Raw genomic sequence first — 27,853 nt, 5'->3', positions numbered from 1 at the left:
AGGGGATACAAGTGAAGCTGAAACTAGAAGTAATCATGAAAATATGAATGAGGAAGAAGTGGAAGCTGAAACAAGCACAAGAATAAACACGAATGCAGAAATAAGAGGACCGGGAGGTGAAGGTGTTGTGAAAAATCTTGCAGTATTACTTGTTATATATTGCAGTGGATCATTTATAACAATGCAGTCTTATTTGTTATATATTGCAGTGGTCCATTTAGAATAATGCATCATGATCTTGCAGTTTTGCATATTTACACTATTGATTTGGATTATATGATAGATCTTTGTCTGACAAAAATAGTCTATATATGAGTTAGTGCAAGTAACAAAATAGATAACAGTGTTCAAAATCTAAGCAATACTGTATAGATTAAATGAACTTTTGCTAATTTTAAATTCTGTTTCAAGTGATATTAGTTATAGCAATTATTGATAATTCATACCTAAATCATGACATGATTAGATACTTATCATTCTACTAGTTAAAATGAGGGACCAACAAATAAGATAATTTATGTCATATTGTTGTGTTACTTCTTATACATTGCAGTGCAACATTTAAAATAATGCAGTCTTGTTTGTTATAGATTGCAGTGCACCATTTAGGATAATGCATCATCTTGTTGTTTTGCATGCTATATTGCTTTATTTAATGGTATATATTGTTGTATTGCTTGTTATACATTGCAGTGCATCATTTAGAATAATGCATCATCATCTTGCAGTATTTTGTTGTTCTATATTACAGTCCATCATTTATAATAATGTAGTATTGATTTTTTTTTTTTTTTTTTTGTAGTTTTGATAAGATTAAACAAGGGTGTGAATGCCCTGCTGATAAGGCTAATTTCATGCATTGGTTATGTAGTGAAAAACATCACATTTCTGCTGGATCTAACAAGTTTTGTTAAGCCAGGTGTGTGTGTAGCGCTAGATCCAGGAGATGCTGGAGGAGGATATCTAGCGAGGAGCAGGAACGGAATCACGAGGAAAAGCTAGAGGAAGGAAGCCAAAAGCTGAGGGCAATCAAGTCAATCAATACCTCGCTGGGCCCCACCTCGAAGCTTATAAATAAAGGAGTGCGCAACAAGAATGGCAGATCCGTCACACTCCACACACAGTCACGCTCTTAGCTCACACACACTAGGGAAATGGGGAATTGGGGGAGGTTTTCGTTTTCGTGAATTACGTATCAGTGCACCACCGTCCCTTGAGGGCGAAGAAACAATTGTTCTCTTAATTTCTGTTTACTACTCTGTTCCGTCTCGAACTTCACTTTTGGAAGTCGAGCTTGCTGTTTTTGTTGCTGAATCAGTTTATCCGTTCTGTTTACGTTTGATTTGCCTTGATGAAGTTGGATTTCGTGTTGATTATTATGACGCTTGCTATTTTGGTTTGTTTATTTGAGATGTTCTCTTGAATTTGTTGCTGAATATTTTAGGAGATTCGAGAATCGTGGTATTGAAGTTGTGTTCGGTTGGATTTTTGTTCGGATGCTTGGATCCGGAGTGGATTTAGCATCCGAAGTGTGGATCTGAACAGGGGAGGTGAAATTTGTGCATGAGATTATGGGGATTTTGTTCTGCTTGGTTTGCTTCGTCTAGTAGTGTGATTTCCGTCGTTGTTTCGTTTACCGTTAAAATTATGTTTCCAATCTACATCTGAGTTTGTTTTTCTCGATCTCTGCATTTATTTGTGTTCGTTGAAGAAGATGAAGTCATTTTCAGTTGATGCTTTAGTTAGTTAGGCTGCAGATTCGATTCTGTCCGTACTTACCTTTTTCAGAGTTTGGTCCCCACTTGATTTAATCTCCTTGGTCTAGATATGTTCGTAGAAGTCCCAGATCTAGTAGTTGATTTGACTTAGTTCTTATGCAAAATTCATTTTCGCCTAGATCTAGCAGTTAGCATAGCGTACTTTATTTCCAAATTCACTTAGTTAAATTCCTCAACCCAAAATATGCGTGGCAGCAGCCAACCCAAAAATAGTTTCCAATTCTCTACGCATGTATTTTACGAGTCCATCTCTGTGGGATCGATCCCTACTTCCCTGTGCTAGTTTAGTATCTGTGGTTGAGGGTTTTGAAGGTTTGCTTGCGTACCAACGACCAGACTTCCAGTCTTGTGAGTCTCTAGACCTTGTGATCTAGTTGATTTACTGGATCTAGGAAGTGTGTAATTAGAAATTGAAAGGATACAGCAAGCAGAAAATCAACTCTTCAAATGGCGCCGTTGCCGGGGATGGATGGCGTAGTTTGTTTATGTGTTTAGAGATTTGGTGTAAATAGTTTTAATCTTTTGAATTTCGCTTTTGGCAGTTTATGAGCAAGGGCTCAAGGTCAGGAATCTGGAGCAACCCATCTTGGTCAAGGAACGTGCAGTTGAAGTGGCAAGTTAAGGAATCAACATCCGCCATAACTACCAGATCGGGGTTGTCAACTGTAGATCCATTTCCGTTTGAATCAGGGAGTGAAGAAGAGTGGAATTCATCGGGGAAAGAGGATTCACGGTCGTCGTCAGAAACTGAGCATTCGGAAAGGGAGGAAGAGGAGTCTGTAATGGCAAACTTAGTGGACCTAGACCCAGAGATTGGTTCGCTAACTGCACATCTCGACGGAGAGCCAGCTCATGCCATAGTGTCAAATCAACGTCAGCGGTCTATTGAGATCAAGACGAATGTGCTGGGCGTTTTACCTACATTCTCTGGACGGAGGAATGAGTGTCCTTATGAGTTTTTGAACGAGTTTAGTAAGCTATGTAGCATCCAGAAAAGGCCTAACGAAACTACCGAGGAGGACTATCGCCTGCGAGCGATTCCATTTGCATTGAAAGGAGAGGCAAACACTTGGTTGCTGAGGCTTCCACCTGACTCGATCACCACATGGAGGGATTTCAAATTGGAGTTCCTGGACTATTTCTTTCCGTCCAATAAGACAAACGCTTTGAAAAAAGAAATTCAAGAGTGTAAGCAGGACTACGATGAATCTTTAAGCCAATATTGGTCTCGGTTTAAAGGCCTGCTTGACGCTTGCCCAAATCACAGGATGACGGAGGCTGAAACATTTTATCTATTCTACGAAGGGGCAAATCCTGAGTCCAAGGACTTAATGAATTCCTCGAGCGGGGGGAATTTCACCAAGAATAAGGCAAGCGAGGCACGCGAGATTCTGGGAAGATTAATCGACGCGAAGAAGGCGTATGACTGCCCGCGTGCTATCATGAGGAGAAGCTCCGCGAACACAGTTAAGGAACGAGAAGGAGAAGAGGTTAGAGACAGAATAGATCGACTGGAGAAGGCACTGCTAAATGCCATTGAAAAGAAAAATACCCCTGGGTCGACTGATAAGGAAAAAAACCCAGGTCAAGAGGAACATCAGCTTCAATTTTACAATAATCCCTCACTCGATGGAGATTTCCAAGCTCAAGTGAATGCAATGGGGAATTGGAATCAAAGTAATCAAAATACCAACTGGAACCAGTGGAAGATTAAGGAGGCACCATGGAGGGACAATCCTTGTTTCAGATGGGCTGAAGGGAACCAACAACCACAGTCACAACACCCAGGTCCAGCGGAGAACCAGCAGACATGGCCCAGCCGGAATCAGGAAGGACCACAGCATAATTCTAACTGGGCAGGGAGAGCAATTGAAAATAGGAGGTATTCCAACTTAGAAGCCTGATTCTTTAGTAAGCCGAACCAATCTGAATGAAGCGAGAACGATAGTAAATGCCTTTACTTGCTCAGTTGTGAAGCCCTACTCTAGAGGTGAGTTATAAGCCTGTGATAACACTTAGAGCTAACATATGTCAAAAGTCTGCCACTGAATGCTGAAGGAAAAGAGAAGAAAAAAAAAAAAATATAAATAAAAAAGGGGGAAAGGAGAAAATATATAATCATAAAATCTGGAGGTATAAGCTGGACGAAGTCCAGAGGAGGAAATAAAAAGAGAGAAAAAAATCAAGGAGGTATAAGCTGGACGAAGTCCAGGAAATCAAGGAGGTATAAGCTGGACGAAGTCCAGAAAGAAAGAAAAAAAAAAAAAAAAAAAAAAAAAAAAAGAAAAAAAAGGGGGATAGTGACGGAGGATAGAAGGAGGAAATTCTCATAACCCGAGGCTTCAGTGGTTTGGCAATAACTTAAGAGAGAATCGGTCCTAACATCCCTGGTAAGGAATGAGCGATCGAGTGAATCTAACAATTGGGGAAGTAACAGGCTATCTTGACGAGCTGACAGGTTGGCTAGGTAGAGGGGAGAAAAAGGCCTATTTGGAGGAGTGCAGCCTGTTGGATTGACCTTAATCTTGTGGGGACGGTTGTCTAAAAGTTGAAACCAGTTCATGCATATGTGTTTATGTGTTTTCATCTTATGTGATTATGTATTCTTTGTTTTAGTGTCTAAGTGTAGTAGTTTTGTCTAGAGTCTGTAGAGTCGGTCAAGGGGATAACCATGCTTGAAATTCGCCTTATTCTTCTTTTCTTCTTGTCTTTATACTTGAGGACAAGTATGGTTTAAGTGTGAGCAGTTTGATAAGGCTAATTTCATGCATTGGTTATGTAGTGAAAAACATCACATTTCTGCTGGATCTAACAAGTTTTGTTAAGCCAGGTGTGTGTGTAGCGCTAGATCCAGGAGATGCTGGAGGAGGATATCTAGCGAGGAGCAGGAACGGAATCACGAGGAAAAGCTAGAGGAAGGAAGCCAAAAGCTGAGGGCAATCAAGTCAATCAATACCTCGCTGGGCCCCACCTCGAAGCTTATAAATAAAGGAGTGCGCAACAAGAATGGCAGATCGGTCACACTCCACACACAGTCACGCTCTTAGCTCACACACACTAGGGAAATGGGGAATTGGGGGAGGTTTTCGTTTTCGTGAATTACGTATCAGTGCACCACCGTCCCTTGAGGGCGAAGAAACAATTGTTCTCTTAATTTCTGTTTACTACTCTGTTCCGTCTCGAACTTCACTTTTGGAAGTCGAGCTTGCTGTTTTTGTTGCTGAATCAGTTTATCCGTTCTATTTACATTTGATTTGCTTTGATGAAGTTAGATTTCGTGTTGATTATTATGATGCTTGCTATTTTGGTTTGTTTATTTGAGATGTTCTCTTGAATTTGTTGCTGAATATTTTAGGAGATTCGAGAATCGTGGTATTGAAGTTGTGTTCGGTTGGATTTTTGTTCTGATGCTTGGATCCGGAGTGGATTTAGCATCCGAAGTGTGGATCTGAACAGGGGAGGTGAAATTTGTGCATGAGATTATGGGGATTTTGTTCTGCTTGGTTTGCTTCGTCTAGTAGTGTGATTTCCGTCGTTGTTTCGTTTACCGTTAAAATTATGTCTCCGATCTACATCTGAGTTTGTTTTTCTTGATCTCTGCATTTATTTGTGTTCGTTGAAGAAGATGAAGTCATTTTCAGTTGATGCTTTAGTTAGTTAGGCTGCAGATTCGATTCTGTCCGTACTTACCTTTTTCAGAGTTTGGTCCCCACTTGTTTTAATCTCCTTGGTCTAGAGATGTTCGTAGAAGTCCCAGATCTAGTAGTTGATTTGATTTAGTTCTTATACATAATTCATTTTTTGCCTAGATCTAGCAGTTAGCATAGCATACTTTATTTCCAAATTCACTTAGTTAAATTCCTCAACCCAAAATATGCGTGGCAGCAGCCAACCCAAAAATAGTTTCCAAATCTCTATGCATGTACTATACGAGTCCATCTCTGTGGGATCGATCCCTACTTCCCTGTGCTAGTTTAGTATCTGTGGTTGAGGGTTTTGAAGGTTTGCTTGCGTACCAACGACCAGACTTCCAGTCTTGTGAGTCTCTAGACCTTGTGATCTAGTTGATTTACTGGATCTAGGAAGTGTGTAATTAGAAATTGATAGGATACAGCAAGCAAGAAATCAACTCTTCACCTGCTATTCAGATTAAAGCCAGAAATATTTGGAAATACCATGGAGTATCTAAATGGAAAGCAAAAAAGGGATATAATTGACCTGGGGTTTGGGGAACTTCTGAATTTCAAGTTAAATTTCATACCTCCAAAACTGGGATTCTGGGTTGCATCATACTTCAATCCCATTGCTTGTGGGTTACCTATAGGAGGGCCAGGGACAGAATACAGGCACATCGACGAAGTTGATGTGCATCTGACGCTTGGCCTTCCTAAAGGAAAAAATCGTATTGAATGGAAACTCCGGAAGCATGATTTGTCGTGGATGGAAGCCGTTGCAAAGTCTCTTAAAAAATCAAGGAAAAATATATATGTTGATGACATTGCCATCCTGATGTTGAATGAGGTAGATAGTGGTGACCAACTCAAGAGACTGTTCTTGGTGCTCATGGAATACTGTTTTATAGAGACCCCAGCAGATGGACAAAGATCCTACATATCTTGGATGATTTGTCAATCATCCATGAATACAATTGGTGTGAATACGTCATCAATGTTCTGTTAGATGTGCATAACAGATGGCTGAACTCCTCTAGCAGATACTACACTGGTCCAATAGTTTTCCTTATTGTAAGTGTAACTTTCTTTAAAAAAAAATTAAAAAATGCATATACTAAAGTTTTTTATGCTTCTGTATGTCAGGGATGTTATGTGGACAGGATGATAGTAGGAAGAAGAACAGTTGAACGACGTTTCCCATCAATTAACATGTGGGAGTTGGAGGCGTTAAAAGCAAGAGAAGCCCTAGAGATCAATGCTGGTGGATTTGGGCTGGGTTACTATGATGACAGAATGCCACAACAACTTGTTGATGATGACAAAGCATTAATCCGAACGCAAGAGCAACAAATCTTGGATGTGGTGAATGATATGGCCGGTCCTTCAACTTCAGCAGAAACAAAGCAGCAACACAACGAGGAAATAGAAGCAAGAAAATTTACTGCTGATGTCTATCGTGCTGGAAATCTTTTGGCTGATGGAATATTCAAGTTTGCTGCTACGTTACATGCACCACCAGAGCACATACGTGAAATGAATAGTTTTAAGGTAGCATCTGCAGCGGGGTTGATAATGCTGACTAATGGTAACAGAGAGAAGAGACGGATGAAAACAAAAGATCAAGTTGAAACACTTGCTCAAAATTTGGATGACGAGGAACTGCAGAATCCTGACTGGCTGGCAGCAATCGAAAAAATGATGAGTGCTCTAGATAAAAAAATTGAATTGGAAAATTATATGCCTAATTGGAATCTGTTTGATGGTGATGACAGTCAAGTAAGTTTTTCTTATTGATAACAATATGTGGTTTATATATATTGTATTTAAAATTCACTACACTTTTGCAATTGGAGATTGTTCATAATGATGGTTTTATGGATATGCAGAATGTGCAAGCACAAGGTGGCCAGTCGAGAGGTGAGAAATCACCTGTTGCAGATCAAAGTCGTGGAAAGGAAAAGATGGGTGATGCAACTGAAGCAAGGAAGGAGCCTTCATAGGCTACGTGCCCATCGAGCCCAGCTGCAGCTGCTGCAACAAATGAGCCTTCAAAGGATAAAACTGATAGTCCATCGGCTCCTGCAGAGGTATGATATACATTCCATAACACAGAGTGAATTGTTGCAGATTAGTATATTATATATTTCACATTATAATGCATTTGTGTTTGTGGCTATTGTAGAATGTCTGTGAAGAACCTTTGAAGCCTCCACAAGGAGTGAAAACTGCAGCTTCAAAGGACACGCAAAAACTTGACTCAACTTCGAATGTGAATGATCCTTCCAAAGAAAAGGAGGAACATGTATATAATGCATCTTGCCAAATTATACTATGCATTCTTAAGTTTAATAATTGTAATATTGTTTGTTGTAATTTCCAACAGGGAAAAAAAACAATCTCCACCCGTGACAAGACAAAACATAAAGTAAGTGATGCGATTAAATCTCCTTATGTTGTGCGTGCAGTTACAATGTCAAACAAACTGACGTGGGATGAGAGGGAACTGTATTTTTGGATGATGAGTACTGAAATCAATGCCACGTATGTTTCGTATGAAATTATTTTTAATACCAAGTGTTTATTCAATAATTGTACAGAATGATAACATCCTACATTTTGTAACAGGGAGCTGATCAACATCAACAACTTGAAAATTACTCATACTCAACTAATGTCAATGCTGCCATATGCAAGGATCCATGTTGCAGTCATAGATGGATGGAGTTGTTACTTAAATTTGAATGAGAATTTCAAGTCCCGTACATCACCCAACAGATTATTTCTGTCTACTTTCCCCTCCGTATGTCTCAAACACTTAATGCATATTAGACTTCTCGTATGGTTGTCCTAATTCTTATTTTCTTTGGCTGCAAAATGGTACAGTTGTGGACCCAAAGACTGATTGGAGCAATGATCAGACAAAGGAGGTCTTTCATGAAAGAATCATTGATGAGCTCAAGTATATCCAAAACTTCAAATGGGAAAATTACAGTCTGGTAATAAACTATCAATACATTGAACTACAATATGTTTCTTAGTAGAATGCAATTAAATATACTCATTGTTATGCAACAGGTTTTTTTTTCCCTATATATACAAACGCCCACTACTATGTGGTTTGTTTTGATTTCTTGAAAGCAACAATCTGCGTGATAGATAATGTTAGATCAGAAAAAGCTGATGTTGGGGATAGATATGGTGACCAAGTCTATAGGCTGGTAAGCAAGCAAGGCTATATATGTTGTTCTGCAATATACATTATATAAATATGCAAATCTCATCAGCTTGACAGTTCTTATTTTATAAATTGCAGATAGATTTCTTTGTCTACACTCTGGAGACATGTGGTTGTGCTAGCTACAGTCGCATGCTCCAAAAAGCAAATGTGAAGGTGCTAGAAATGAAATGGAGTGCTAAAGAAGACACTACAGATTGTGGCTTGTATGCAATGCGCCATATGGAGACTTATATGGGCATGAAGGTCACTGACTGGAAATGTGATCTGACAAACAAACAATCAAGGCCTCTGCAGCTTCTTCGAGCCAAATATTGTACAGCAATGCTGTATAGCAACAACAATAGGGCCTTTAGGTGTGTGTCAAGACTTGCCTCACATCAGGATACGGAGGCAAAAAAGACAAGACCGATTGATGTGGAGAATATGGTAGCGGAGTACAAGAACAAACCATCTTGGCGTTCCTCACAATGAAAATAGGGCCTAAGGCTGCTGCAACAATGAAATCTTGGATGTTTGCCATGAAGTCTTGGATGTTTGAATGAACTTGTGCTGAAACATTTCGTTTTATAGTTTTATTTTGGGGTAGACAATGTAACTGACTTAATTTGGTTTGACTTTTTATCGATAATTGTTTTGATGGCAGGTACTCATAATATGCTTGCATGCTTGAGATTAATTACAGATCATATTAGTTTCTGGGTGTAACAAAGTGTTTAGGACCTATTTTGATTTGAAATATGAGATTCAGTTAGAGCAGGGAGTTCTATTGGGAAATTATTGCAGTGTAAATGTCATGACTTTGCATAAAAGAAACTTAAAAGAATCATCTAGTGAATGAAATTAATGGAATTTGAGTGAACATTTCTTTAAAGTCATGTGATGTTTTCCTAGCACTTGAAAGCTAATTATGCTTTGGTTGTAGAGAATACTGACTTTAAGGTTGTGTACCACCTAGCTATACTCTCGTTCTATTAAACTACATCAGAAAGAACAATTGTAACAATAATATGTAAACTGCAACATTGTTGTGGTAACACAGCAATATTCATTGATAAGACTGCAATATAGTACTGTAAAATTTTTTAATTAAAAAAGATTGAAGTTAGACTATTTAATGGAATAAAAGGCAACTTGGAAACAATAGTATAAAATTAATAGTAATGAAGGAATAGAAAGAAGAAAATAGTGTGTCTGCACTCGTTTCATTAGACTGCAATATATCTACCCTAATACTGCAATATCTTCTGTATAAGACTGCAACCTGATAATGTAAAAATGAACTAACAATTTTATTTTCCCTTTTGTCGACCACAGTTCCTAGAGTCATGGTGACCAAATTCGCCACATTTTTTACACTGACGCAATGATTTGCTGTTCAACTTTATTGCCTTTTCCTTCGCGGACACCAAACAGCTTTTGGAATCACTTTTCAAACCTTTGGTGGACACAACTGATGGTGGTTGTACTCTAACCACAGCTGGCTTTTCAGCAAAATAGAAATCTTTAACTGGCTTATCATTGTCTCCTGAAGATGGTTCATGGATTCTTGTCATAAGACTCTTCCCAAGCTCATCAATTCCAGCTGAAAACAAATCAATGATAGCACTATCAGCATCAAATTTTTTCATGTAACTGAAAAATATGTCAGCAACTTTATTCTTTGACTGTTGGTTTGGATATGATAAAAGTTCAGGATCTGTCAAACATCGAGTTGGTCCACGAATAGCATCAACTTCAACCACCTCACATGGAAGTACTTATCAGGTATAACCTTCAAAAACCTGTTCTTGAAAACCAAAAATATATGACTACAAAGAATTCTCTCTCTCCCAAACAATTTGCAAGAACAGGAATACGAATCCTCACTGGTCGTGTAGGTAACAACCCAAGATTTACTATACTTGTCCTTTATTGTGGAGATCTCTAACACATCATCTTTCAACAAACCATCAGTGCTACAATGGTGCAATGCGTCCACTATCTCACGTTGCACTCTCTTGAACATGTGATCAGTGTACTTTGTTGCAGCATGCTTTTCTAATACCAACTGACTGGAGAACGGTGGTATAATAGTTGAATCCATATAATCTAACTTCGAGCTAGAATTTCTCTGTGCAGCCAAGGCATGATCAAAATTCATGATGAACTCAACTAGATTGGAGCGAGGTCTAGTGAATGTTTTATAAAAGCTATTCTCAGACTCGGAAACAGACGTCGTCCTAATAAGAGACCCCATGGGAAAGTCTCTAAAATAGGCAGGGACCCACATCTCTCTATCGTCAAACATTGTTACAAACCACTCGACATGAAGAAGCTCATAACGCTCCATTATCCCCATCCATGAATCTTCAAACTCTTCTGGCTCTAGTACCTCAGACCACACACAAGCACTAATCTCTTTTTTCAACTCTTCATTTTCTAGACATCTCCTTGGAATTTTGTCAGTAAGTTTAAGCATAATGTGCCACATGCACCATCTATGCTTTGTATCCACCAAAACATCACGAATAGCTGCTCTCATACCTCTATCTTGGTCGGTAACAATCATCTTAGGAGCTTGACCCATGGATTCCAAAAAGTGCTTGAGGTCTCATTGGATAAGAGTGCAGCTCCAAATGTGACTGGCTTTCCATGGTTGTCCTTGCCCGTGAAGGGTGAAAATATCATGCAATACCTGTTTCATACATGTAAATGGTAGACTGCAATATTAGAGTCCAAAAACTGCAATATAATACACAATAGACTGCAAATATTAGAGTCCTAATCTACAATGTTATCCAAACAGAAACCTAACACATGGAATGCAGAATTTATATATAAACGAACAAGGCATTACCTATTGGTATTGTATGTGGAGTCGAAGGAGACAACATTACCATACAGTTGATAATTACGCTTAGATATTGCATCCCACCAGAAAAGCGCTTTCAACTCTTTTGAACTCCCAAGCTGATAGTGATATGTGAAATCAGGACATGTCTTCTTTTTCCTCGCCATTTCATCTAACAACATTTGTGCATCAGAACCTTCGACATAAGTTTTCAGACCTTGGACATAATTCCTAAGTTCTTCCACGGTGATTCCAACAGTGTCATAGCCTCCCAAGAACTCATTCAAGAATTTGAATGTCATGGTGGGTCCAATATTGGCTTTCGTGCAGTCCCATATGAATCGCCTGTGTACTTCACCCAACCTACGGTTAATATGCATGTAACGTCTAAACGGAAGTTCAATCATACTATGATTGTGAACTTCCACAAATTCTTGAACAACATACCCCAAAAATCCAGCCTCAAATACATACTTGAGTGATATTCGCGCCCTACATTCACACATTTTGGATGTGCGTCTACGTTTGGTTATAAAACCCTCTTGTGCATGCATCTCATCCATTTCAATCCCCACCTTCAATCCCTCTCTGTTACAAACAAGATATTGCCACGTAACAACATCTCTAGTAGATTTGATTCCATGTTTACGCACATCAAAACCAGTTTCACGACCATAAGCTTCATAAAAGGCAATACCCTCATCTAATGAATGGAATTTCTTACCAACATAAGGACGGAGTTCGTCGGGGCATGCTGGCACACATGCAACTGGATAAAAAGATAAAACATGAGGCAAATTAGTTCAGATACAATTGACTGCAATAAATGATAAGGTAAACAGCAATGTGATACACATAAACCAGCAATTATTGCATACAAAAATCTGACAGCAATATGACAGCAATTACTAAAACTATTAAACAGAATCAGAATGAGCAAACAGAACAATTAGTACTACATAATCAGAATATAACAAAACATAACTAGGCAATTAAAATATAACAAAACACAATCAGAAACAACAAATAGAACAAACTATGCAACCATATAACAAAACAACAAGATGTAATACGTAAAACAGTAAATCATACAAAACAGAATCAGAAACAAAGCAACATTCAACAAAAACTTTCCCTACAATCAAAATCACAAAATACTCTTCAATCTGACAAAATTGGCAAACAATCCATCACTAAATATGACAATAATCCATAGTGCGACAGAAAACACATGAAAAATTGATCGAGAATTGAGGTAATGACGAAATCCACCTGCTAGAAAAACATCCAGATCAAAATCGATAATGGATTGCAGAAATAACAGAATCGATTGCACAGGTGGTGTGATTGCAATTGAGATGAATCGATTGCAGAGATCAAACTGAGATGAATCGCACAGCTCGTGTCATTGAATTGGTCAAATTGAGATGAACTCAAACTGGATTAAACATGCTGGGTGAAATTTGGCGATAGATATTGCAGAATCGTGAATCAAAATCGAAATTGGTTGAAAATTTTGAAGAAATCTAGCGACAAATCCAGAAACGAAAATCTTTGAGAATGGAAGGAAAGAAGGGTAGCGTGAATCTGTTTCTGTATCAAATTATAAAGAGATTTCCCAATTTTCCCTTCAGCCTTTTAATTTGATTAAACAAAAAAAAAAGAGCTGCCACATGGCAGCTTAGCAACGGTCGGATTTCCAGATCCTAGGGGCCCTAATGGTGGTATGGTGTTATATTAAATGGTGTTGTCATTTTAGCACAACCCTATATATATATCCTTTAAAAACAAGGTTCTTTTTTAGAGGGAAATTTCACGGAATTGCGTCGATTTTCAAATTAACGTTTGGAAGGGAATTTGTGAGCAAACTCGTAATGGTTGTTTGGTTGGGTAATATTTTTATATTTTACGCCAACTTGCAGTTCTTCATTCCATAACTCTAGCATGCAGCAAAAATGTTTTGAAACCAATGGTCAAATACAATTAGCTTTTACCTCCATTCAAAAAAAATAAAAAAAATTGTAAATGACACGGGTTTAATGCGCCATTGGTAAAGTAAGAGGGAATGAGAGAAAATGTAATGAAAGTAGTGTTAGTAGATTGTGGAATTTACATTAAGAAATGATGTGTAGAGTTAGTATTTGTTTAAAACTTTTCATATTTAGAATTTGTCTAATTTTAGTGGACAACCCAAAATAGTAAAATAAGTCAATTTTTTTTGGACTACGTAGTAACTTCTTTCACATTCTTAATCTAGTAGATAATAGGGTTTGATTTGCTCACAAAAGCTTATTTTACTATCAATCAATCGGACTAACCAAAAATTATATTTCAAATAGAGAGAGCCAAAAGCAACTAATGTTTTGGAGAAGAAAAAAAGTTCACAATTGTATTTTGAGGGTGAATAGTTTGGGAGGGAAAATAAGTGGAGCAAAAACCAGCAACAAATTACTCTATAAATACTACTGAACTACGTACTTACAATGAAACAATTCATCATTTTCATCAATACTTTCTCTCTCTACTGTTTTAATATTTTTTGTTTTCAATGATGATAATAATAATTTTATATATTTACAGATATATGTAAGCCATATCTCAACTTTAATGATTTCGATAATGAAGTCTATGTCTAGATTTGAATTAATTCAACCATAACATTTATACTATAAAGTGGAGACAAAATCACCAACCTCCATCCATGCTTTCTTCTTTTGGTGTAGAGGTTGAATCCACCAATTAATGTCCGTCCTATCCTTGACTGGATCCTTCATAATTGATGTTATCCCCTCTTTAACCTCAAGCCTTTAGTGATTCTTTTGATGGATAAAGAATCAAAACTTTAATGTATATAAAATTATATACCCAAATACCGTGAGCGTATACTAAAATATAATTGCCGTAAGGACATACATATTACATGCATGTTTTATTTTCTGTATGTTAATGCTTTAGGATATTCCCACTTATATAGAAACTAACGTGGCTCTTCGCAAAAGATGCACCTTTTCATATAGCATAGAACTATAAGGGGCGTGTCTTTTAATTAAGGTAGTTAATACGGCAATTATACTAAATATATGTATAAGTGTATTTTACACTCAGCACATTCAAATATATATGCGCGCGCGCGCATATATATATATATATATATATAGGGGTGCATTATAATGATAACCCCAATTTGTGTGATAACCCTATAACTAAATCTCCACCACACATTTTTAAAATATGTGGTCTAGATTTAATCTAACAAAACTATCATTTTATCAAATAAAACTATCATTTTCGAATATATTAAGGGCAAAATTGTCATTTCAATTTTAAAATTGGTGGGAAAAAAGAAAACGATCTGAATTCATCTCAGACTCAAACACTCTGAATCGAATTTCAAACCCTACGAATCGAAGGAAACACTCAAACACTCTGAATCGCATTTGAAACCCTACGAATCGAAGGAAAAATCATCACAATTCTGGAATATGTCGAAGGAAATCATAGTTTTTTCATCGAAGAAAGGTTGGATGAAGTTTATTACTTATTTCACTTTTGATTTTGATCGATTTATCATTTTGCTGATGATTTTCTCGATTATTTTTAGATTCTGTAGTTTTTTAGTGTAGATATTTCTTATATTTATACAATATCGTTCATGCATAACAATATATGCTGCTGGTGTGTGTTTTGCTTTGTTTATGTGTGTTTTGCTTTATCAGTCAGAAGTATCATTTTATCGTTTTATCAGTCAGAAGTATCATTTTATCATTTTATCTGCTGAAAGTATCATTTTATCAACTGCGAGTATCATTTTATAATTTTATAAGTCAGAAGTATCATTTTATCAGCTTATATATCATTTTGTGAGATTAAAACATCATTTTATCCGTTGATAGTATCATTTTATCAGCTTATATGTCATTTTTTCCAGCTTATACATCATTTTATAAGGTTATTGTCATTTTATTTGCTGCGAGTATCATTTTTTCAGGTTAAGGTATCATTTTATCAGTTTATAAACAAAAGAATGATGTTATCAGCCAAAGTATCATTTTATCAGTCAGAAGTATCATTTTATCATTTTATCTGCTGAAAGTATCATTTTATCAACTGCGAGTATCATTTTATAATTTTATAAGCCAAAAGTATCATTTTATCAGCTTATATATCATTTTTTATGTCATTTTTTCAGGTTAAAGTATCATTTTATCAGTTTATAAACAAAAGAATGATGTTATCAGCTAAAGTATCATTTTATCAGTCAGAAGTATCATTTTATCAACTGCGAGTATCATTTTATCAACTGCGAGTATCATTTTATCAACTTATATATCATTTTTGATGTCATTTTTTCAGGTTAAAGTATCATTTTATCAGTTTATAAACAAAAGAATGAGTTTATCAGCCAAAATGTCATTTTATACACCTAAAATACCTAAACTATATCAAATGGCTTCAATCTGACTTCTCATTGACTCTACCACAATTTCTTGAATCATGACGACCCATCTCATGACATTTACCACACCGTCGTAGAGGCTTATTTGCTTTCCTTATTGCACTCTGCCTCTTTGCTACTTTGCCACTAGCTGATCCTTTAGTACTAACAACGTCTGGAGGATGTACATCAATTACATCAGGTACTGCCATTCCATAAAAATCCTCAACCATCTTCTTCTTTTCAATGACTGAAGGTGCTGCACAATTTCCAAACATATGCTGTTCCAAATCATCAAGACCAGCACTTAACAAAGACAAATGATCCATACTTCCTTCAGACTTTTGGACTAATCGATAAAAGTTGGAGAACAACTTTTTCTTAACTTCCTGCTTTTCATCCAAATCTGCAAGATAAAAGATAACATTATTACAATAAGTACTATCATTTCTCTGACTGAAAAATAGAATTTTTACAAATAAAGGTTAAAAATGGAACACACGTTCAAATGGTTGTTGTTCCTCAGATGGTAGACCATGTGCTGCCTTTAGTAAAGAGCTCTTCAACCACCTTCGACCAAAATATTTCTCAGGAATGAGATTAGCAGACTTATTCTTCAACAAACAAAATATATGACAACATAACAAACCAATTCTGGAAAACTTCTTGCAACTACAGTCGAATGTGTCTTGCTTACAATCATACATAACATCCAATGTTCTACCATATTGGTCCTTGACCTGATGCTTCTTGATGTTATCCTCAACAGTAGTTATAGAAACAATCTCACACACAATACTTATTTCCTGTTGTACATGTTTGAAAATAGAATCAGTGTAGATTGTAGATGCATGCTTCTCAATAGGCAATTGGGTTGACAAATCAGGAATAGTTGAGTAATCCAAGTAGTTCAATCGTGAATTGGCATTCCTTTGATCTCCCACAGCATAATTAAAGAAATTGATGAACTGTACAAGATTTGCACGTGGCTTTGTGTAGTTTTTAAAAAAGCTATTCTCCGATTCAGACATCGATGTAGTCCTAAGAAGCGACCCCATGGGAAAATCTCGAAAATAAGCAGGAACCCAGAATTCTCTATCTTCAAACATTGATCCAAACCAGTGCACGTCTTCTAATCCATACCGTTCCATTATATCATTCCATATTATATCAAACTCATCAGGCTCTAACAAATCAGACCAAACACATGCATTCAACTCTTTTTTGAAATCTTCATTACCAAGTAAAGATTTGGGCAACTTATCTGACACCTTAACCATGATATGCCACATACACCATCGGTGCCTTGTTTGTAAAAGTACTTGTTGAACAGCAAGTTTGATCCCCCAATCTTGATCAGTGATAATCAATTTGGGTGCTACCCCCATGCATCGAACAAAACAGCCAAACAACCAAGAATAGGATTCTCTACCTTCACTTGATAACAAGCCAGCTCCAAATGTAACTGGTCTAGAATGGTTATCTTTTCCAGTGAATGGAGCAAAAATCATGCAATACCTTCAGAATATAACATAAAAATGAATTATATTTATCAGCTATGAGTATCATTTTATCAGCCAGAAGTATCATTTTATCAGCAATGAGTATCATTTTATCAGCCAAAAGTATCATTTTATCAGCAATGAGTATCATTTTATCAGCCAAAAGTATCATTTTATTAGTAAGAAGTATCATTTTATCAGCAATGAGTATCATTTTATCAGCCAAAAGTATCATTTTATCTGCAATGAGTATCATTTTATCAGCCAAAAGTATCATTTTATCAGCAATGAGTATCATTTTATCAGCCAAAAGTATCATTTTATCTGCAATGAGTATCATTTTATCAGCCAAAAGTATCATTTTATCAGCAATGAGTATCATTTTATCAGCTATTGACAGAAGGGATACTATTTTATGATGCAAAAGTATCATTTTATCATTTTATTATGCAAAAGCACAATTTCTATCATTTTATCATGCAAAAGTATCATTTTATTAGTAAGAACTATCATTTTATCTACTGCAAGTATCATTTTATCAGCAATGAGTATCATATTATCAGATATGAGTATCATTTTATCAGATATGAGTATCATTTTATCAGCAAAAAGTATCATTTTATGTCTATTAGCAACAAAAGTAATATACCTGTTAGTGTTGTATGTTGAATCAAATGAAATTACATCTCCAAACATATGATAATTTCGTCTTGAAATAGCATCAGCCCAAAAGAGTCTAGTTAACTTTCCATGAGATCCTATCTCAATTTCATAATAGAAGGCATCAGATGATTCCTTTTGAGAACGCATATAATCAAAAATCATTTGAGCATCTGAACCATCAATATTGGACATAATATCACGATAACCATTTCTAATATCAATAATATCACATCCAACATTTTCAGGTCCACCCATTATCTCCTTCAAAAGTTTGAATGTGAGAGTGGGACCAATATTACACCTGCCACAATCCTCCATAAACCTCCGATGAATAGGATCCAGATTGCGATTGGCCATCATAAAATGCCTATGCTCATCCGCAACCATTAAGTGATTATGATACTCAACAAACTGATAAACCTCATATCCTCTGCTCTTGCCATCTGAATAATATCTCAAATTGAGCTTAGCAAGACATTCACACCTAAATGACCGACACCTACGCTTCTTAAAAGACACTTCAGTTGATTGGGATGCATGACCAGGTATAAAATTCTTAGAGCCTTGTCTGTTGCAAGCCAAATACTGCCACTTAGTAATACCTTGAACTGATTTGTTACCCATTTTACGAATGCCAAAACCAACTGAACGAGAATAATGTTCATAGAAACCAACTGCTTCTACTAATGTATTGAATTTCATACCAATCATTGGCTTCAAAGCATCATCACAAACAGGAATGTACATACCTACAAATCAGTAAAAGTGTCATTTTATCATAGTATCATTTTATCATAATATCATTTTATGCACTAAAAGTATCATTTTATGCAGTAAAAATATCATGTTATGCAATAAACCTATCATCACAAACAGGAATGTAAATACCTACAAATCAGTAATAGAATCATTTTATCATAGTATCATTTTATCATAGTATTATTTTATCCGACAAAACTATCATGTTATGCAGTAAACCTATCATCACAAACAGGAATGTACATACCTACAAATCAGTAATAGTATCATTTTATCATAGTATCATTTTATCATAATATCATTTTATCCGACAAAACTATCATGTTATGCAGTAAACCTAACATTTATAAGCCAAAAGTATCATTTTAACACATAATCGACAATACATAATATAATCAAATAAGAATTTCAGTACATCAGAAACATAAACCAATCAACAACTAATATTAATCTAAAATCAAATTCAATACATGAATATGAACACAATCAATAAGCTAAATAATAGATAATGATTGTTACCTTCGTTATTTGCTACAGATTCCATCGAAGCAAATTTTCACAGCAATTGAAGAGGTAATCAATGAAAATAAGAATGCAAAATTGAAAACATCTTCCCGATCACAATTATGGAAACAAAATCTGAAGACTATGGAAAATGAATCAAATCTGGAGCCTATGGAAACAAAATAAGCGAAAAAGTATGGAAACAAAATCGCAGAGAAGAGGAGAGAATCAAATTGAGTGATCTGGATCAAAATGGAAACAAAATCACAGAGAAGATGAGAGAATCGAAAATCGCTGAGAAGAAACCGATGAGAAGAGCGTGAAATCTGGAGTGAATCTGGAGCGAAATTCAAAAATTAAATTAGCGAAATGACATATTTACCCTCTGAGCCTATTTTTATTAAGTAAATCTAAGTTTGAATCTCAACCACAAGATTATAAAATATGTGTGGTCCAGATTTAGTTATAGAGTTATCATGTGATTTGAGAGTTATGATATGATCGCATCTCTATATATATATATATATATATATATAATAATCTTTTCATGTATATATACATACATGCATGCATCCTTTCACATATATATATATATATATCCATTATATTTAGAGGTAAGAGAAGAGGGTTATCAATACACCCGATTCTAATTCTTTAATCGGAACCGATCCATCACGGAATCGTCTTTAATATTAGAATCCTTATCATTTAATATAAACTTGATCCTTATAATTAAACCAATAGACACTTAGGTCATATAAGAATATAAATATTCTTACATTCTCCCACTTGACCTTTGTGTCGTCTTGATAGTTTAATAACCATAATGCGCACTTTTGTATCAAGTTCATAAATCCTTTAAATACCATATAAAATTTGAACTAATCGAATCATGGCGGTCACACATCATTAAGCGACATGATCCCTTCCATGTATCACAAATCAATTCTAATTTTATATTGTCCTTTCATTGAGATGATCCTTAATTCTTAATTTATCATTTGTTATCCAAAAACCATAATGTATATATACTATAATGATAACATATTTAATAAACAGAAACACAACTTTAATTGAATTCCAAGTGTCTTAAACCTTATGAGCACAATATAATTCGTATAGCAAGGCTTCCTCTATAATACCCAAATGATTTTCATGGCCAATAAACATTTGGGTGATAATCCTATATTTAACGGATCCGCTTCAATTATATTAGTCCTTATATGCTCAATGGATGTTAGGATTGGTATACTGAAAAGCATATTTCGAGCATGTCGCATGGATAGAATTGCTTGTATACAATTAATTCTACAATCCACTTTTAACCCAAGGCGAGAAGAAGTAATTTTATCGCATTGATGTTTGCTTGTGCATTTATAAGATGTTTCTCAAACATTTAAATGTATAAGAAGCAAATAAGTCTAATTCTTCTATATAGTAGACTGGTCGTGAACGACGTTCACAGAAGGTGACGCAGTCGGTTCTTTGTAGAAGAGAAATAGAATTTCACAACCTAGATAGACCTTGGCTACCTATCGTGAAAGGTTGCAGTGTCAGTCCGCATATTTTCATACCTTAGGAAATAAATGACACTGGTGTGGTATAGCACTGAAGGATCTAACGGTTGAGATAAGTCTTTCTTGCTATTTACCGAAAGACGAAGTCTCGGTGATTGTTATTTCTTAATCATTGTTAACATAACATTGAGCATACGATATTGATTATGCACTACTTTGATTTATCAAATGGTGCGGATTTTTCGCAATCCAAGAATCCTGATATCTTGGGTAGTGGTGATCAATGTCTAGAGGTGCTAGTATTGTTATAGCAATGAATCGTGTGCTGGGTGAGTCCAGTTTGATAATATCCTCAAGAGGTGTTCGAAAAAGGTTTTATTATTCAGAAACCCGGCCGGTTGGAATTTATTCCAGAATAATAAATAAAGATTTTGAACTAGACAACTCTTGGAAAAAGATATTAATTAATTAAAGTCAAATAGCAGACTTAAATTGATTAATGGATATTTATATCTTTAACACGGGAAATAATAAATTAAAGAGGTAAAAGCCCGGATTACTCGTAATTTGGGATTGGACGGGCAGTCAATATTATTATACTATAGTGGATGATAATAATATTCTGTTTGGACTTATATTAAATTGGGGCTCAATTTAATTAGTAAAAGTCCAACAGGTTTGGCCCAAGTCCAACCACCATGGATCCCTAATCTGGCCCACCTCAACTCAATATAAAAGGAGATTAGAAAGGAGACTTAATAGAATTTTAATCATTAATTTTCGTGCTCCCCTCTGGGAGTGGACGAAAAATCGGTTTTTGACAAAACTGATATCCTGTCTTCTTTCTAATCAAGCTGTAACAGCCCGCCCTCCTAAGGTACAATAAATGCGGCGAACTGCTACCCAACCGACTCCAAAGATGTAAATATAGGCCAGGGTTACTGTAACGCCCCGGAATTTAAAACCCTAATCTTAGAGCCCTAGAGTTAATTGTTGTTGACGTGGAATCGAGAATGCTTTAATTTCGTGAGATGAGTCTATGTTGAAAAGTTTGAAAAGTCAAACTTGTTGATTTGATGATGTGGCATGTGTTTTATTTATTGTTTATGTGGCAATTTAATTGTCTAAGGGTGAGTGAGAATGTAAGAGAAAATTTCCATAAATACTTGTCACCCTAATTCTTGTGAATTTCGAACCCTAGCCCCTTTTGTGGAGGATTTCTATTTTTCCGGATTTAATTTAATTCTTGGGATATTTATTTAAATTAAGTTCTAAGAGCCAATTGTTTCCTTGTTTAGAAACACAAAAAGATCGAGCCCCCTTATTTCATAGTGATTTTCGAAAATCACTATAGTTGGGAAGGAATGAATTTAATTGATTTTATTTGATCCCTTACTTGATTTCCTTCCATACCTAGAATATATTTATCCTACCAAATCTTTCCATACTTCAAGATATCTTACCTTACTTTATTCTAATTAATATTCAAAAATCCATGCCTTATTTAAAAGAGCATAGAAATCGCCCCATACCTTATTCCATGGAGGATTTTCCTTATTTTTATTTTGCTCCATAATATCTTATTCTATATGGGAAAATACCAAAACAAAATCTTGGCTTTATGGAAAGCATTATTTTCGAAAATATTGGGGATTTGTCATCTTCTATTTTTGTTAATTCTTCTTCCCTACTTCACAAATATTATATCATTTTATTTAATTTATGGAGAATGAGATCTTACCAAATATTCTATTCTTATTACCTAAAGATCTCATTGGACTCTATAAATAAGAACCAACCCCAACCCTAGCCCCCATAGTTTTCGAAAATCCCTCCCCCATATGCTCTCTCAATTTTCTTCCACTTTACTCCATAAATCCTTCATCTTTTGAGAAGAAATTGAAGTTTAATCCGTGGATATTGAAGAACCAGGCCTATACTTTGTTTCTACCGATTGATTTTCTCTAAAAAGGTATTTTCGTTTAAAAGTTATGTTGTTCTTCTTATACCTCTCCTTTTCTTTTTCTTCCAACCGATTTAATCGGTGTTCTTGAACCTTCATGCATATTAATTGAGAGAAAAAGGGATAAGAAGGGATATGGAACATGTGTGTGTGTGTGTAGGAAATCAGATCGGTAATTCTAAACAGTAGGAAATCATGAATTAGGGTTCTTATTCCTTAAACATGATTTGTTTGTGTTCTTGAATGCAATTTGATTTGTTTAACATGTAGATAATTAATCCCATAATCGGTCAAATAGATCTGTAGATCTGATTTATTTGTGTATGCATGTCTTCCGCTGTGCAAGGGGCACCAATCCCCAGCAATTGGTATCAGAGCCAATTTTTGGCTCTGATTATGTGGATTAATTTCATGTTATGTGAATTGTAGGAACGCATGAGTTTCTTCATTTGGTGTGTGTTTTATTTAATTTTCAAATGAAACCCTAAAATGAAGAATGGCGGCGCCTCGTCGAGAGAGGTTTTTGTCCCGCATCGTGATATTAATAATTGCTTTATAGCAATTTAAGCGCTACAATAGTTTTTTCTCGGAAACTAATTTCCCCAATATGTAATCTTTAGTCAATGTAATGATTACATGACTTTATTTAATGATTATATTGTGGATTTATTTAATTCTCAATTCGTAATGTTTGTACGTAATTGTGGCGAATTGAATTAATAAAGTAATGGAATCATTACTTGGTTGCGGTGATTAATTTCACAGTTTTTATAATTCTTAACCATCGCTGCTTGTGATGCTCATGCGTTATGTTTGGAGTATAAATATATGGGAGCAGCATCGCATGAAGAAGACGACGATCTTGCAGGAGTGGCGACGACGGAGGATCTGGCTTGGGCGAGCCTGTCAGCTGGGCAAGCAGTCAGCTATGGCAGCCTGTTGAGGTTAGCCAAGCTGTGATGCAAGTCGTGGCTGGCAGCGGCAGACCCTTGATCGGTGGTGCTAGTGGGAGCCTGCCGATGGCGGCTGCCCGGACTCGTGCAGTGTCGCCGAGCATGGTTCGGTTAAGATTGCTTCCAAATTTGAATTAGGATTTCATAAACCCTAAGAATTAGTTTTGGAGATAATCTAAAATTAGTTAGGGTTTCCAAAACCCTAGAAATTAATTTTAGATATATTTCAAGATATGATTCAGAATAAATTTTGAATATATCAATTTAATTGGATTATCTAAAATTTAATTTTTAATTAAATTATGGATTAGTTGAATTTTTATCCTTATTTTATGGATTTAGATAGATTAAATTCTATCTAGATAAATCCTAGATAAATTAGGATAATACTAGTAATTAATTTTATTTTGTCTTATGGATTTATATAGATTTAATTCTATGTGAATAAATCCTAGATAGACTAGATAAATTAATTATTTATATTTGGATTTTATCCTTATTTTATGGATTTAGATATTTAATTATATCTAGATAAATCCTAGATAAATTTGGATAATAATTAATTTTATTGTCTTATGGATTTATATAGATTTAATTCTATGTGAATAAATCCTAGATAGACTAAGATAAATTTTAATTATGTTTATCCATATCTTATAGATATTGATAGATTTATATCTATCTAGAATATATCTTAGTAGATTTGGATAATTAAAATCCATGTTTATCTTTATCTTGTGGATATTTATTGAATTAATTCTATTTAGAAAATATCCTAGTAGATTTAGATAATAAAATTGTTCTGTATCTTGTAGATATTGATAGATTTACATCTATCTAGAATATATCTTAGAAGATTTAGATAATTATTAATCCAGTATTGTAATTATCTTTTGGGTTTAAGATAGATTTAGTTCTATCTTTTGGGTTTTAAGATAGATTTAGTTCTACCCAGTTAAATCCTAGTTGAATTAATTAATATGAATTCTAGTTTAACCTAATTTTATGGATATAAATAGATTTATTCTATTTAGAAAATATCCTAGATAAATTTGGATAAAGATAATATAAGATAATCCTTATCTAATTGGATTTTGATAAAATTAGTTTTATCTAGTATAAATCCAAATAGAGTTGATATATCCTAGTTTCTTATTCTAAATAATCTAAGATTTTTTTTTAAAATCTTAGAATGATTGGATTTTATCTTCATCTTATGGATTTGGAAAGATTTGTTTCTATCCTAAAATATCCTGGTATGATTTAGATAATGATAATCCAATATCAGTTTATCTTGAATTTTAGGATTTGATTTTATCTAGAATAATCCTAAGAGGATTTAGATAGATTCTATTCTATCTAGATAAATCCTAATTAATTTGGATAACCATTATCCAAGATCTTATCAAATCTGAAATTCCTACTTTGGATAAGATAAGGGATTAATTATTTAAGTAAATCTCCCTAGATTTATTAAATAATTTAAATAATTATCAAGTGTGATTAATTACTAAGGATTAAATGGATTTATCTGTTTATTTGGTATTAATCTGCTTTAAGTGGATTTTCTGCCTTATCCGCTTAATTGATAATTATGCAAAAATCATGTTCAAAATAACTAAGCGATAATTACAACAGTGCGTTGTATATGGTCTCTATATATTAGTCTATATATGAAGCAATTTCTAATATTATCGCGACCCACCTTAGTGGGAGCAATAATCCTACGAAATAGCAAGGTCATAAGATTAGACTTCTTACTAGTAAATTGTTTAAACTAGAAGCATGTTTCTAATATTATCGCGACCCACCCTAGTGGGAGCCATAATCCTACGAAATTGCAAGTTCATTTGTTTAAACTTATTTATAAGATAGCTATGGAATTTTGTTAGTGGCGTACGACCTTCCCTAGAAGAAGTATCAAAACAGAAATGAAATTCCTAGATGCAAATATTTATGGTAAAAGCTTAGGCAATATTTGGCGGCCATGCCACCTTAGTGGTCTCTGGACTATTCGTCAGTATTGTGACCAGGAAATTGTTGGAATCTGAATTTGTATGACCTCCCTAGAGGCGTACTTATTTTGGTTTTGGCAGTTGCGAGATACATAAATTGTTTTGTGGTTGTTTGCGATTATGTATCAAGCATAGTATGTGATAAATAGTTTTATTTCTTCTCAGCCAAATTCTTAATAATGTCTGCGAACCTTAAAGAAATCAAACTCGAAGGCCAAAATTATGTAGACTGGAAATGTAAATGGATAAGATTCTCACTGCTGAAAACTTAAAGTTTGTATTCACCAATTCATGTCCTCTATTTCCTTGACAAAATTCTATAAAGAAAGTTCATGAATGCATTTTATGCATGTACTTGACAAGTTCTTTGAGATAGAAGGTCAAACTACTTTCTTTTAATCTTTTAAGTAGTAAGACAGTCTTGGTTTATATTGATGAAAGAGGAATATCCAATAAGGACGATGTCCAGATTCTATTGGAATATCCACGAGAGATAGAATATTTTGAGGAATCTTCTGATTCGATTACTCAAATAGTTTCTACACTCAGTTCTTCGTCAAATGTATAGGAAGTGATAGTATGAAGGTTTTTACTTAAAACCTTCTACATGATATTCACTTTATTACTAATAGAGGAAAATAACATGATGGATGACAAATTCGTTAAAGCTACATCTTTCCTATGTCTTAGTTTAATCGAACAGAAGACTAGCAATGGAAAGAATGAAGAGCTGAATTGTCATCAATGCCTGCTGAAAGCAAGAAAGGCAAGATAAATGGGGTGAAAAGGCAAAGTGAAGATGCATTGTAAGTCGGATTGACCTTTTCTAAAGAAGGACAATGACTTAGATAACAATGTAACTTCTAAAGGAGAGATCTTAATCCAGTTGGGCAATTGTTGCAGTGGGAGCTATTTATTTATGCTCACTTAATTGTTTTGTTTTGATGTTAGAGTTTTGTTTTATTGGTACAGTCTTGTTTAGAATGAATTTATATTCAGTTTCTAAACTTGTTTATGATTAAGCGATGTTCGATGTCATTTTATAATGCGTGCATTATTAAGAAATGTGATTCGAATATCTATCATAGTACCATAGAAAAACAAATTATGCATCATAGTACCTAAACAATATAAATGCAACAAGATTGAGTTTTGAACAACAGTTCAACTTCTTAAACAATGAATAATAAAGTATTTATGGCACTTAGTTATAAGGCCAAGAAAGTACTTAATTATTGTTCAAACTGATTTTTGTCTAACTCAAGTGGCTATTGAGATTTTAACAACTTGCTTGTTAAATAGCTTGAAAGTCAAGTAAGTCTGGTTGATGCATTATAAGTTAGAATCTGTTGGTGGTTCAAGGGATTCATAATACTTATAGAGATGCAACATAGAAAGACTAGCAAGTCTCAATGGTCTACACCATGGGAGACGAGCAATGAGTTCAGATCAGTAGTGGGAGTTAAATCCTAGTTGACTACTCCAAGCATTCTTCTAAAGAATGGAATAGTAATATAAGAAGATATTGAAGTCTCTCTAAGACAAGTTCGATATGGGAACAGTTTCACTCAATAACACCTTATCATTGATGGGATATACGTTGGAAACAACGAGTTATATCTTAAAGAAACTACCATAACATCAGTACCTTCTACAACACACGAGTTGTGGACTAGAGGTAAGTCTAGTCCAGCACAACTCAAAGTGTAGAGTTATTCCAACACATGTTTTGGAAAAGGTATCCAAGTAATTGGAGTTGTGTACTGAGGTATGTTTTAAGATTGTCTCAATTGATAGAAAAGGTACGGGTTCTATAATCTTCACGGCAAGATAAGTGTTTGTTTACATCAATACTAGATTCTTTGATGAAGATTATGAGAAGAACTACAAGCCTAACAAGCATGATAATTCTCAAGATAATGAGAATATCTATTTTCCATCTTAACCAAGAAGTCATACCATTAGATGCTTATGCACTTAGAAAATCAACATTTGTACCTAAGATTATAAGAGTCATGTCGT

The 27,853-nt window shown here is 34.9% G+C and overlaps 3 protein-coding genes across 3 annotated transcripts; all 3 read right to left on the bottom strand.

Annotated features, from left to right (window-relative positions):
- Nucleotides 1–9,979: 9,979 nt before the first annotated feature.
- Nucleotides 9,980–11,238, bottom strand: LOC125220329 (protein FAR1-RELATED SEQUENCE 5-like). The gene is made up of 2 exons (XM_048122489.2): nucleotides 10,433–11,238; nucleotides 9,980–10,322 (listed from the first exon to the last, which is right to left on the bottom strand). Exons 1-2 carry the CDS (start codon nucleotides 11,236–11,238, stop codon nucleotides 9,980–9,982), a joined length of 1,149 nt encoding a protein of 382 aa, XP_047978446.2.
- Nucleotides 11,235–14,223, bottom strand: LOC125220330 (protein FAR1-RELATED SEQUENCE 5-like). The gene is made up of 3 exons (XM_089062228.1): nucleotides 14,214–14,223; nucleotides 11,527–12,289; nucleotides 11,235–11,364 (listed from the first exon to the last, which is right to left on the bottom strand). Exons 1-3 carry the CDS (start codon nucleotides 14,221–14,223, stop codon nucleotides 11,235–11,237), a joined length of 903 nt encoding a protein of 300 aa, XP_088918354.1.
- A 1,662-nt stretch (nucleotides 14,224–15,885) lies between these two features.
- On the bottom strand, nucleotides 15,886–19,023 carry LOC148934188 (protein FAR1-RELATED SEQUENCE 5-like). The gene is made up of 3 exons (XM_089057618.1): nucleotides 18,107–19,023; nucleotides 16,458–17,473; nucleotides 15,886–16,361 (listed from the first exon to the last, which is right to left on the bottom strand). Exons 1-3 carry the CDS (start codon nucleotides 18,865–18,867, stop codon nucleotides 15,973–15,975), a joined length of 2,166 nt encoding a protein of 721 aa, XP_088913744.1. The 5' UTR covers nucleotides 18,868–19,023; the 3' UTR covers nucleotides 15,886–15,972.
- Between the last annotated feature and the right edge of the window lie 8,830 nt (nucleotides 19,024–27,853).

This window comes from Salvia hispanica, chromosome 1 (genome assembly GCF_029641045.1).
Source record: "Salvia hispanica isolate PSC_SH4W2 chromosome 1, Shi_PSC_v1, whole genome shotgun sequence".
Taxonomy (NCBI): Eukaryota; Viridiplantae; Streptophyta; class Magnoliopsida; order Lamiales; family Lamiaceae; genus Salvia; species Salvia hispanica.
This window is presented reverse-complemented; position numbering and strand designations above follow the sequence as displayed.

What these genes read in the sequence shown, in the direction of transcription:
- LOC125220329 (XM_048122489.2), bottom strand. Translation starts at nt 11,238, where the DNA reads ATGATTGTTACCGACCAAGATAGAGGTATGAGAGCAGCTATTCGTGAT. An exon ending in GATAAGTACTTCCATGTGAG is followed by an intron (nt 10,323 to 10,432) that starts GTGGTTGAAGTT and finishes CATATTTTTCAG; the next exon opens with TTACATGAAAAAATTTGATG.
- LOC125220330 (XM_089062228.1), bottom strand. An exon ending in TCCACATACAATACCAATAG is followed by an intron (nt 11,365 to 11,526) that starts GTAATGCCTTGT and finishes TGTATGAAACAG; the next exon opens with GTATTGCATGATATTTTCAC.
- LOC148934188 (XM_089057618.1), bottom strand. Translation starts at nt 18,867, where the DNA reads ATGTACATTCCTGTTTGTGATGATGCTTTGAAGCCAATGATTGGTATG. An exon ending in TCAACATACAACACTAACAG is followed by an intron (nt 17,474 to 18,106) that starts GTATATTACTTT and finishes TATATTCTGAAG; the next exon opens with GTATTGCATGATTTTTGCTC. An exon ending in GGAACAACAACCATTTGAAC is followed by an intron (nt 16,362 to 16,457) that starts GTGTGTTCCATT and finishes TTTATCTTGCAG; the next exon opens with ATTTGGATGAAAAGCAGGAA.